Raw genomic sequence first — 12,831 nt, forward strand, 5'->3', positions numbered from 1 at the left:
AGAATTAAAAGGTCTAAGACAGGGGTCAGCAACCTTTTTCAGCCATGGGTCATTCCACTGTCCCTAGGACCTTGTGGGGCCCGGACTATATTTTTTTTTTGGGGGGGGGGGAATCTAAACCAATTCCTATGCCCAGAAAGGCATTTTAAATAAAAGGACACATTCTACTCATGTAGAAAAAAACAGAAGAAACGCTCCAAGTCAGTGATTTTCATTTTTATTTGTCCGACACTTATCTGGAAATAGAAGCCGTCACAGTGAGCAAGCAGAAAGAAACACAACGGGAGGAAAGACACCTTCTTCCCTCGCCTTTTTAAAAACTACACACAGTGGTTAACCTTTCCAGGACATCTTCTGGCGAAAAGCAAAAGCTCAACTCCCTAATCTCTGGACTGAAAGCGAAAGCTCAACTCCCTAGTTTACTCCCAAGTAGATGTGTAGCCTTTCTCCACCGGCGGCAAAATTCAGAATTCTTCGCCATGAAAAGAAAGCACCGGGCACGGGGGCAACTAAATGCTTCTCATCAATATTATTATCTATATCTAGAGAATCGATATAACCCAGCCCATAATAAGCCCAAATGAAGGGAACTGGCGCTGCAAAGATTGAAGATTTAACCTCAGGGCCCGGGACAAATGCCTCTGGCTGATATTATCTATATATAGATCATCGATACAATCCAGCCCATATTAAGCCCAAACGAAGGCAACTGGCGCTGCAAAGATTTAAGGGTTGACCCCAGGGCTTGGGCAACTAAATGCTTCTTGCTGATAACTATATATAAATAATCGATACAATCCAGCCCAAATTAAGCCCAAACAAAGGGAACTGCAAAGGTTTAAGCACAGCTCAGGGCGACATACCTGAGGATCAAATTCGGAATATAACGAAAGGCGCGTGAGGCCGGCCACAGATATAAATTATTGGCACGGATCCATGTGCAGCACCACCGCAAGCACAGAAAATGCACCACTCTTAATCTTTTTGGCATTGGGCAGGGAAGCAATTTGGAAAACAACCCATCAGATACAAGCTTTGCCCTCCAATCAATCATTTTATGGGCTAAAAGCGATACTTCGGATGTGAAAAAGGAGGTTTGCGCTCGACCGTGATATTTCCAAAAAGCTTGCCGAAGTGGAGGCGGAAACCCATACTTACCTGGAAGAGCTGCATTTGACAAAGTCAAAGCGCCGGCGGCCCAGCACATAATTGTTCCATCAACTGAGAAGCGCATGTCCGAATGCGCCAACCTGGGCAAAACCCAACGCTCTTCTATTCATTTTCAGCCTTGATGGCGGTGTGCAGGCCTGCGCCTCTGTACATAATTTGATGCCTCCCTGGAAGGATGCGGTTTGGCACCGGGTTGCTATCCTCCCCCCCACTTTACGCATTTTTTTTGCGCAGTCAACCCGGTGTGAATTGAAGCTGAAAAAGCCAAAACTTTACGTCTTAAATTGCATTTGCTTTTTCCGTGCAATCGACCCGGCGTGAATTGAAGCTGAAAGAAACAAAACTTTAGGTCTTAAATTGCGCTTGCTTTTTCTGCAGTCGACCCAGCATAAATTGAAGCAAAAAACAAACAACAGTAGCCCCAGAGAGAAGTCCAAGATTAAGAAAGCGGATGTTGGTTTGAGTGGTTTATAAAACCCGTAAAAGCTGCGGCGCGTTTATCCCTTCCATCAACCTTGGAAGAAGGATGCGGACTTAAAATGCTGTTAAAAGAGAGCTACTGACGGACCAAGAGGAATTCTTAACAACGTTATCTTTAAAAGCTCCAGATTTGTGTAGGAAGGAAGGGGGGAGAAAAGAGACTTGTTCACGGGAAATCCGAATCAACTGACCATCCGTTCACGCCTCCCCGCGGCAAGAAGATCCAGAAAAGAGGGTTTTTTCAGGGGGTCGGAAATTGCTGGCGTCCCCGTCATGCAAGAACTAGAGTCACCGGTTGCCACCCAAATCACATCCTTGGCTCCCACTTCCCTCTGCTCCGGAAGGAGGGACATATCCTGAAGGATCTATATTCCGTGGCTCCGGATCTTTAGGCTGATTCCCCAGTCTCGGCGGGCTTGAGGATGTGGTCTGGTTTGTGGCCGGCGGAGAAGTGGTCCCACATCAGGAGGTAGAGCCGCTCCAGTTCCAGGGTGTACTGCTTGGTGTTGAAGAGGGGGCTAGATATCCTCTGCTTCCACACCTTGCCACGGATCTTCTTCAGGCTACATGAGACAAATGTTCATTTATTATTAATTAATTAATTATTAGTAATCCATTTATTAATCAACATTTCATTGATTTTCCCGAAAAGAAAAAACGGGAAATCACAAACAAATTAAACGGTAATTTGGGTGGGGTCAACCTCCTTCCGCTCCCCCCTCAGTTCCATTCTAATACTTATATATTTATTATTGCAAAAAGGAAACATTCCTCCAATTTTCCAAATTAAGAGGACGCCAGCAAGGTGGAACCTTTCTGTAAAACAAGGATTTTACGATTCCCAAAAGGAATCCCCCCTCTTGGTTCCTTTCTAATATACGTGTTCATGCACGTCCATAAAATCTTATATATCGTATTATTTTTCCGTCTATGAGACGCCCCCCATTTTTGCAGCAACAACCAATCGCCAGTCCACCCTCGGCACTATCCACGTATGATTCGCCTGTCTTTAGCACCTGCTCTTTGCAAACTGTTGTTGTTGTTGATGATGATGATGATAATAATAAAGTATGCAAAGAGCATGTCTCAATGAGTGCCTGTCTTTAGCAACTGCTCTTTGCAAACGGAAGCGTGGCACTGAAATTGGAAGCGTGGCACTCAAAACGGAGTACGTTTGGCTTCCGGAAAAAGTCCACAAACCAGAACACTTCCTTCTGAGTTTGCAGCGTTTAGCTTCTGGGTTGTTTGAGTGCCAAGGCATTTGAATGCTACCTTCGGGTTTCGTGAGCTGCACAACCAATGCCGCAGCCTCTCCCAACCCCAGTTGCATGTCTACTTACTATTCTGGATCGGTCCCCAGTTTCACGGCAACGTCTTCGTATTCCTGTCGACTCTTTGCGATGAGCTCGGGGCACCCGAGGCAAGTGAGCTGGGAGGCAGCAACGCGTGAGGCGAGGGTTTCCCCTGCAAAATGGAGGGCAGCAGGTCATACAAAGCTCCGTTGCAAGCATGGTCTGTCCTCATCTTGTTGAGCAAACTAAGTGCCAGGGGCTGGATCCAGCCCAATCGCCTTCTTAATCCGGCCCGCAGACATGTGTTTTAACACGAGTAGAATGTGTTCTTTTATTTCAAATGCATCTCTGGATGATTTGTGGGGAATAGGAATTCGTTCATTTCTTTTTTCCAAAATATATTCCGGACCCCCACAAGGTCTGAGGGACAGTGGACCAGCCCCCTGCTGAAAAAGTTTGCTGACCCCTGCCCTATCCTCTATCCCTAACTCCTATCTCTAGCCCCTATCCCTATTTCTAACTCCCTAACCCTAAGCCCTATCCCTAATCCCTGCCGACAAAATTTGCAGACCCCTGTTGTTGAGGAACATCTTGTTGGTGGATTAAGGGAAGCGCCCAAGTAGAAGGGCCCATTGCCCAAACTGGATAACCCAAGTCTTCCTTCCTTCCCACTAGCGTAACCATCTGGCTCACAACCAAGCCCTTGGGATACATAGGCCAACCTCCTGACAATCCCCCAGAACACCCCCCTGGTGGGAATCCCAGGTCCAACTCAAAGCAACGTGTCTCAGCACCCAATACCAGAACAATATGCATAATCATTGTAATCATCACAATATCGACTCGAGCTGCCATCTCACCTGGCATGGTCACCATGGGGGTTCCAGCCCAGAGGACATCCATCCCGGTGGTGTGGCCATTGCAAAGGGGGGTGTCCAGGCAGACGTCGGCCAACTGCCCCCTCCTCACATGCTCCTCTTTGGGGGCGACCGGAGAGAAGATGATCCGGTTCTGGGGGAGGCCCATGTTCTGCGCATACTGCTGGATATTTGGTTCCCCCACAGCTGGGAAACGCAGCAGCCATAGGACGCTGTTTGGGACACGTTTCAGAATCTGCAAGTAATAGATAGATAGATAGATAGATTCTTTATTGTCATTACACAAGTGCAACATTGCACAAGTGCAACGAAATTGGATGCCATCCCTTAAAAACAACAAAAGCAACACAACAACAACAACCAAACAAACCACATTCCAGCCACACCCACACCCACACCCATCAAACTCCCAGGTCACACTATCGAGTTACTGCATTTAAGAAGGCCAAAGCTCTTGGATAGAAACTATTTTTCAGTCTATTTGTCCTTGACTTGATGTTTCTGTATCTCCTGCCAGAAGGCAGTAGTACAAACAGACTGTGTCCCGGGTGAGATAGCAATAACATTAACAATAACAATAATAATTTATTATTTCTACCCCACACTCTGTGTGGCTCCCAACCGAATATTAAACAGAATAAAACATCAAACATTAAAAGCTTCCCTAAAGAGGGATGTCTCCTAAAAGTCCGATAGTTTATTTCTTTGACATCTGATGGGAGAGGGAGCCACCACTGAGAAGGCCTTCTGTCTGGTTCCCTGTAACCTCACTTCTCGCAAGGAGGGAACCACCAGAAGGACCTTGGGTGAGGGACCAGGGTCCAGGGTGGAGATGCTCCTTCAGGTGGGGTCTTATCCTGTGTCCCAGACGGAGCTGCCCTGGACACAGAATGGACCTGTGCCTCCATGGACAGAGGTGAGTCCAAAATGACTCCCAGGCTGCACACCTGGTCCTTCAGGGACAGTTACCCCGTTCAGAACCAGGGAGTCCTCCACAGCAGCCTCTCCCCTGTCCCACAATAACAGGACTTCTGTCTTGTCAGGATTCAACCTCAATCCGTTAGCCGCCATCCATCCTCCAACCGCCTCCAGACCCTCACACAGGACCTTCACTGGTTCAGATATGAAGGAGAGGTAGAGCTGGGTATCATCCGCATACTGATGGAAACGCCCAGCCCCAAATCCCCTGGTGATCTCTCCCGGTCCATTCATATCAATGTTAAAAAGCATGGGGGAAGAGGCACCCCACAAGTGAGAGCCCAGGGGTCTGAACGCTCATTCCCCCCCCCCCCACTTTCTGGATGTAGCCCAGGAGGAAGGAGCAGAACCACTGTATAACAGTGCCCCCAGCTCCCAGCCCCTCTAGACGGTGCAGAAGGATATTATGGTCAATGGTATCAAAGTCCGCCGAGAGATGCAGCAGAACCAATAAATAATAATAAATTATTTATACCCTGCCCTCATTGGCCAGGGCCAGGCTCAGGGTGGCTAACACCAAATATAAATTACAATAAAATGTAATAGAAAAAACCCCCAATTAATTAAAATACGGCTTAAAATGCAGCCTCATTTTAGTAGTAGCCCATAAATCAAGACTATAAAGGGAGGAAACATCAGCTATTCACCCGAGCCAGCTAGCCATGCTGGATGGGCCAGCATGGGCCAGCAAAAAAGCCACGGGAAAATTTATATGCCAAATCCTATACAAGGTGTCAGAGTGAGTCTAAGCCCATGTTGTCCTGACCCAGCCAGAGGACCTCTGTCTTCGAAGGATTTAACTTCAACTGGCTCCCACGCAGCCACCCAGCCACGGCTTCCAAGCATCTGGTCAGTGTGTCTGGGGCCGAGTCAGGGTGGCCGTCCATTGACAGATAAAGCTGGGTGTCATCAGCATATTGACGACAACTCAGCCCTAAACTCCGGACAATCTGGGCAAGGGGGCGCATAAAGATACTGAAAAGCATCGGGGAAAGGATTGTGCCCTGCGGCACTCCACACAACAAGGAGGGCCGTAGCGACAACTCCGTTCCTGGATGTTTCATCCAGAAACCTACCAAAATGTTTGGTAACTGCTCTCTCAATTACCTTACCTAGGTACAGAAGATTCGAAACTAGGCGGTAATTGGATAGATCTAAAGGATCTAGAGATGTTTTCTTTAAGAGGAGACACACCATTGCTTCCTTCAACTCCCCTGGGAAAGTCCCTGTGCCAGATTGATGATCTCACCCGGGGGGCTGCACCTCGTCTGGACATGCTCTATTCAGCCAGGACAGACACAGGTCAAGGGGGCAAGTGGTGGGCCTTCCAGCTCAGAGGAATCGGTCTACATCGGCAAGGAGAAACAGTTTTCACCTTTGTCCCTAGCCCGCTGGAGATCCTTGATTGGCGCAACCAAGGCAGTTTCAGTCCCATGGTGAGGCCTGGATCCTGCTTGGAAAGGATCCAAATGGTCTGCATCCTCCAGGCGTGCCTGGAGTTGTTCTGCAACCACCCACTCAATCCCCTTGCCCAAGAATGGAAGATTTGAGACTGGGCGATGGTTGGCCATATTGGCCGGGTCCAAATATGTTTTTTAAGAAGCAGTTTAATGACTGCCTCTTTTAGTGGCCCTCACAGAGGGAAGCATTTGCCACCCAGTGGATCCCATTGTCTAGCTCTTCCCAGCTCGCTTTTATGAGCCAGGATGGGCAAAGATCCAGGAGACAGGTGTTGGTTTCACTCGTCCAAGCGAGTGGAACAGATTGGAATTGATTCATAGAACTCGACTAGACAAGACTCTTAGCTCTCTCCCGCCCCATCCCTAATCCCAAAGTGGAGTCTATCCCTTTCTGAATCTGAGTGACTTTATCTGCAAAAAACTTTCCAAAATCATTGCAGGAGATCCTGGTGTCTTTCCCAGGCAAGGTGGTTCCGTGAAATTGTGAACCACCTGAAAGAAACCACCTGCTGCTGTTTTCTGCAGATGCAATGGGGTGGTGAAGTAAGTCCTCTTCGCCGTCACCACTCAGTAGGCTCGACGTTGAGCTCTAACCCGTGTCTGGTCCGATTCAGAATGAGTTTTCTGCCACCCACCCTCTAGCCGTCTCAGCGATTGTTTCATCACCCTCAGCTCTGGGGAAAACCATGGGGCTGTCCAGGCTCCATGCAATCGGAGAGGGCGCTTCAGAGCCAGGCGGTTGATAGCCCTGATTAACTCTGCATTCCAGGAGCCCCCCAGGGAATCAGCTGAAAGGCCATCAGCATGGGATAAAGCACCCCCTACCACTCTCTGGAAAGCATTTGGATCCATTAGGTGGCAGGGGCGGACCATCCGAATCAGTTGCGCCTCCTTGCAGAGGGGAACCAAACTAGGGATCTCCAGGAGAACATCCACCACGACCTGAATCAGCTTGGCCAGGGAATCTTGGTGCAGCGGGGAGGTCGGTACACCAAAAGGAATTCTGTACTGCCCCTATTGCCCAGCTTCCAGAACATGCACTCAGAGGACTGGGTCTTCCTAAGTGGGCGCCCAGTGTGACTTCTGATTCGACGCAGGGAGCTACTCACATTGGCCCACATCTGCAGGGTGGCTGGGTCAATCTTGTAAAGCTGGTTGAAGTTGCAGTAGACGACAGAGTCCTCCGGCAGCCCGTACTGGGAGCGGGTGGTGACGATGATGGTGCGTGGCACCTCCTCACCCGTCGCCGCCTTGTTGTTGATCTGAAAGAGAAGCCAGAAAGGAAAGATCGGAAGGAAGCTCAAGGGGCAGAGCTTTGACTCAACAATATGCAGCGTCAGATCAGAACCCAATCAATAGGCCAGAACGTTTATTTATTGACCATATTGGCTGTCTCGCATTGATTTCACTCTGGCAACTTCTGCCTTTGGTGATTGGACATGAACCCAATCAATAGGCAAGAACTTTTATTTATTGGAAATAGAGGACACCATGGTGTCCTATTAGAAACATTAGAAACAACAGCGCGTGCGGGGGGGGGGGGTAAATATGGGCACTAAATGGGCACATATAGAGGTGGGGTGAGGGGTGATGGATGGTGATGGGAAAAGGAATTATTTGTGGGATTGAGTGTAAGTATATCTGAACACTTTTAAGGATTGTATGAAATGTATGTTTGTATGCTTGTATATAATTAAAATAAAAATTAAAAAATCGGTTATGATTAAATGGGCACAAGAGATGGGACACAATATCCAGATGGAGGAATGGGGAAAACGATGGAAGGATGAGATAAAATTGACAGCATGTGTGGCAGTTAAAGAAAATTATATGAAAAGGATGTCTAGATGGTATTTAGCTCCAGTTAAATTAGCAAAGGAAAGCAAGTGTTGGAAATGCAAAACAATAGAAGGGACATTTTTCAGATGGGGTGGGATTACAAAATTATAAAGAATTATTGGGAAATTATCTATAATGAAATCAAAAAGATTTTTAAAATAACTTTTGTTTATTTTATTTTTTATAAGATATTTATTCAAAATTTTCTTAATACAATGTAAAAAACAAACAAAACGACATATAACTTTACAATAATCATACTTTCTTCACTTCATTGGACTTCCTCACGTCTCTCGTTCCTGCGTTCCAAGTTTAACTTTGTCCAGCAATTTATTACCTTGTTTCAATTCTTATTTTATAACTTTCAGATATTATGTCCCAAATGTTAAATAATTTTACCCCAATCTTAAAAACTTAATTTTAACATATTATTTAACCAAAGATTAGCTTTTCATATGTTTTCACTTATCTTCATATTCCTTTAAACTAATTTAATGGTGCCATATTATTTATAATCTTGCATTTTTCTCAACACTCATACAGTTTACAATATTTTTGTAAATAGTCCTTGAATTTCTTCCAGTCCTCCTCCACAGCTTCTTCTCCCAGGTCTCGGATTCTGCCAGTCATTTCTGCTAACTCCATATATCAGTTGCATCTGCCATTCTTCCAGTGTGGGTAAATCTTGGGTTTTCCAGTATTTGGCGACAAGTATCCTTGCTGCTGTTATTGCATACATAAAAAATGTTCGGTCCTTCTTTAACACCCTCTGGCCGACGATGCCTAAAAGAAAGGCCTCTGGTTTCTTAGGGAAGGTATACTTAAATACCTTTTTCAACTCATTATATATCATTTCCCAGAAAGCCTTAACTCTAGGGCAGGTCCACTAGAGGTGAAAGAATGTTCCTTCTGTTTCTTTACATTTCCAACATTTATTATCAGACAAATGGTATATTTTTGCAAGCTTGACTGGGGTCATGTACCACCTATGTATCATTTTCATAATATTTTCTTTCAAGGCATTACATGCCGTGAATTTCAGACCGGTGGTCCATAACCTTTCCCAGTCAGCAAACATGATATTGTACCCAATGTCCTGTGCCCATTTTACCATAGCCGATTTAACCGTTTCATCTTGTGTATTCCATTTTAACAGCAAATTATACATTCTCGAAAGTACCTTAGTCTTAGGTTCTAACAATTCAGTTTTCAACTTTGATTTTTCCACCTGGAATCCTATCTTTTTATCCAACTTAAAAACCTCTTTGATCTGAGCATAATGTAGCCAATCTCGCACTTTGTCTTTTAATTTCTCCAAACTCTGCAGCCTCCAATTATCTCCCTCTTTTTCTAATATTTCCCAATATTTCGGCCATTTGGCCTCCATATTGAGTCTTTTCCGGGCCTTAGCTTTCATTGGTGATAACCACGTTGGGGTCTTGTTTTCTAGCAAGTCTTTATATTTTATCCAGACATTAAACACTGCTTTCCTAACAATATGGTTCTTGAAAGCCTTGTGACTTTTAAACTTGTCATACCACAAATATGCATGCCATCCAAATATGCATTGTTAAAACCTTCCAAATCCAAAACATCAGTGCTTTCAAGAAGCAGCCAATCTTTCACCACCAAAAAGCTGCTGGTTCGTAATACAACTTTAAGTCTGGCAGGGCAAAGCCCCCTCTTCCTTTAGCATCAGTTAATATATTAAACTTAATTCTGGGCTTTCTGCCCTGCCAGACAAATTTAGAGATGTCTCTTTGCCACCTCCCAAAACACTCCATTTTATCCACAATCTGTAAAGTCTGGAACAAAAACAACATTTTTGTTGTTGTTTTTGTTAAAATAACTTTTGTTTAAAAGTTACTATCTTGGCTGTCTCTCATCACAGACCCAGTTCCACAGTTGCTGCTCGCCATGAACCAACGCTGGCAGTATTAGCAGCAGATCTCTGTTATGCTTCAGGTGATATTTCATTCTTTTGCCAATCGTGGTGTTTTAAATATGCACTTTATATTTGACTACTTCAGTAATGATATTGTTTTAAATCTTAAGATTTTTTTAACTTTGCTTCCTTAAATGTGTGCAATCTATACTTGACCTCTCTTGTAATGTTTTATCTTGAAACCTTTAAGCTAATGTTTTAGATTCATATTAATTATGCTGCTCTGAATAATAATAGTAATAATAGTAATAATAGTAATAATAATAATAATAATAATAATAATAATAATAATAATAGCTTAGCTAGTAACTTAGCTTCCCCATAGAGAAAGCGCTTGTGAAGGAGCCTGTGGATAAATAATAACAATAACAGTAACAATAACAATAATAATAATTTATTAATTTTACCCTGTCCATCTGGCTGGGTTTCCCCAGCCACTCTGGGCGACTCTCAACAGAACATCGAAAACAGAATAAAACATCAAACTTTAAAATCATCAGTTGTCTTTTAAAAGTCAGATAGTTGCTTATTTCCTCGACATCAGATGGGAGGGCGTTACACAGTGCGGAAACCAGCACCGAGAAGGCCCTCTACCTGGAATGCTTTACACCTGACTTTATTCCGTGCTGTTTTATCCTGGAGGACTTAATTTGATGTTTTAACATCAACTGCTTTGGGATTTCCCCCCCCCTTAAAAACATAAAGCAGTATAGAAATAAAAAGGGGAACATAGAATAACAACACTAGGCCTTTTCAAGCCCCCTGCATTTTGGTTATTTGCGAATGGTGCTATTTTATGAAGTCACTCCTTTTTATTTAATTTGTATCAAAGTTGCTATAGATTACACTGAACTCTTAAAAGATTTCAAGCGGGCATGTCCATAGAATCATAGAGTTGGAAGAGACCACAAGGGCCATCGAGTCCAACCCCCTGCCAAGCAGGAAACACCATCAGAGCACTCCTGACATATGGTTGTCAAGCCTCTGCTTAAAGACCTCCAAAGAAGGAGACTCCACCACACTCCTTGGCAGCAAATTCCACTGTCAAACAGCTCTTACTGTCAGGAAGTTCTTCCTAATGTTTAGGTGGAATCTTCTTTCTTGTAGTTTGGATCCATTGCTCCGTGTCCGCTTCTCTGGAGCAGCAGAAAACAACCTTTCTCCCTCCTCTATGTGACATCCTTTTATATATTTGAACATGGCTATCATATCACCCCTTAGCCTCCTCTTCTCCAGGCTAAACATGCCCAGCTCCCTTAGCCGTTCCTCATAAGGCATCGTTTCCAGGCCTTTGACCATTTTGGTTGCCCTCCTCTGGACACGTTCCAGTTTGTCAGTGTCCTTCTTGAACTGTGGTGCCCAGAACTGGACACAGTACTCCAGGTGAGGTCTGACCAGAGCAGAATACAGTGGCACTATTACTTCCCTTGATCTAGATGCTATACTCCTATTGATGCAGCCCAGAATTGCATTGGCTTTTTAAGCTGCCGCGTCACACTGTTGGCTCATGTCAAGTTTGTGGTCAACCAAGACTCCTAGATCCTTTTCACATGTACTGCTCTCAAGCCAGGTGTCACCCATCTTGTATTTGTGCCTCTCATTTTTTTTTCCCCAAGTGCAATACTTTACATTTCTGCCTGTTAAAATTCATCTTGTTTGTTTTGGCCCAGTTCTCTAATCTGTCAAGGTCGTTTTGAAGTGTGATCCTCTGGGGTGTTAGCCACCCCTCCCAGTTTGGTGTCATCTGCAAATTTGATCAGGATGCCCTTGAGTCCATCATCCAAGTCGTTGATAAAGATGTTGAATAAGACCGGGCCCAAGACAGAACCCTGTGGCACCCCACTAGTCACTCTTCTCCAGGATGAAGAGGAACCATTGGTGAGCACCCTTCGGTTTGGTCAGCCACCCAGTTACAAATCCACTGAGTGGTAGCATAGTCAAGACCGCATTTTACCAGCTTCTTTACAAGAATATCATGGGGCACCTTGTCAAATGCTGAAATCAAGGTAGGCTACATCCACTGCGTTCCCTTCATCTACCAGGCTTGTAATTCTGTCAAAAAATGAGATCAGGTTAGTCTGACATGACTTATTTTTCAGAAATCCATGCTGACTATTGGTGATCACAGCATTCCTTTCTAGGTGCTCACAGACTGTTTGCTTAATGATCTGCTCCAGAATCTTCCCTGGTATTGATGTCAGACTGACTGGGCGGTAATTATTTGGGTCCTCTCTTTTCCCCTTTTTGAAAATAGGGACAACATTTGCCCTCCTCCAGTCTGCCGGGACTTCGCCTGTTCTTCAGGAATTCTCAAAGATGACTGCCAGTGGTTCTGAGATCACATCTGCCAGTTCTTTTAATACTCTTGGATGCAGTTCATCTGGCCCTGGAGACTTGAATACATCTAGACTAGCCAAGTATTCTTGTACTATCTCCTTAGTTATTCTGGGCTGTGTTTCCTCTGCTGAATCATTTGCTCCAAATTCTTCAGGTCGGGCATTGTTTTCTTTATCGGAGAAGACTGAGGCAAAGATGGCATCGAGGAGTTCATCCCTTTCTGTGTCCCCTGTTTGCATTTCCCCATCTTCTCCTCTGAGTGACCCCACGGTTTCTTTGTTCTTCCTTTTGCTACGAACATACCCATAAAGCCTTTTTTGTTGCTTTTAACCTCTCTAGCAAGCCTGAGTTCATTCTGTGCTTTAGCTTTTCTGACTTTGTGTCTACACGTGCTGGCTATTTGTTTGAATTCCTCTTTGGTGGTTTCCCCCCTTTTCCATTTTTTGTATACA

At 44.8% G+C, this 12,831-nt stretch overlaps 1 protein-coding gene across 3 annotated transcripts in view; it reads right to left on the reverse strand.

The window, feature by feature from the left end:
- Window positions 1–201: 201 nt before the first annotated feature.
- The window catches only part of LOC310836897 (UDP-N-acetylglucosamine--peptide N-acetylglucosaminyltransferase 110 kDa subunit), an 80,578-nt gene continuing 67,948 nt past the window's right edge, over window positions 202–12,831 (reverse strand). For all 3 annotated transcript variants that reach the window (XM_083722764.1, XM_083722763.1, XM_083722765.1), the window contains 4 exons: window positions 7,368–7,520; window positions 3,803–4,055; window positions 2,991–3,114; window positions 202–2,213 (listed from right to left, as the gene is read on the reverse strand). In XM_083722764.1, the coding sequence (XP_083578890.1) occupies window positions 2,039–2,213; window positions 2,991–3,114; window positions 3,803–4,055; window positions 7,368–7,520 (705 nt within the window). In that variant the 3' untranslated portion in view covers window positions 202–2,038. The remainder of the gene's footprint in view (window positions 2,214–2,990; window positions 3,115–3,802; window positions 4,056–7,367; window positions 7,521–12,831) is intronic.

The sequence above is a fragment of the Podarcis gaigeae genome (genome assembly GCF_964106915.1).
Source record: "Podarcis gaigeae genome assembly, chromosome: Z".
Classification (NCBI taxonomy): domain Eukaryota; kingdom Metazoa; phylum Chordata; class Lepidosauria; order Squamata; family Lacertidae; genus Podarcis; species Podarcis gaigeae.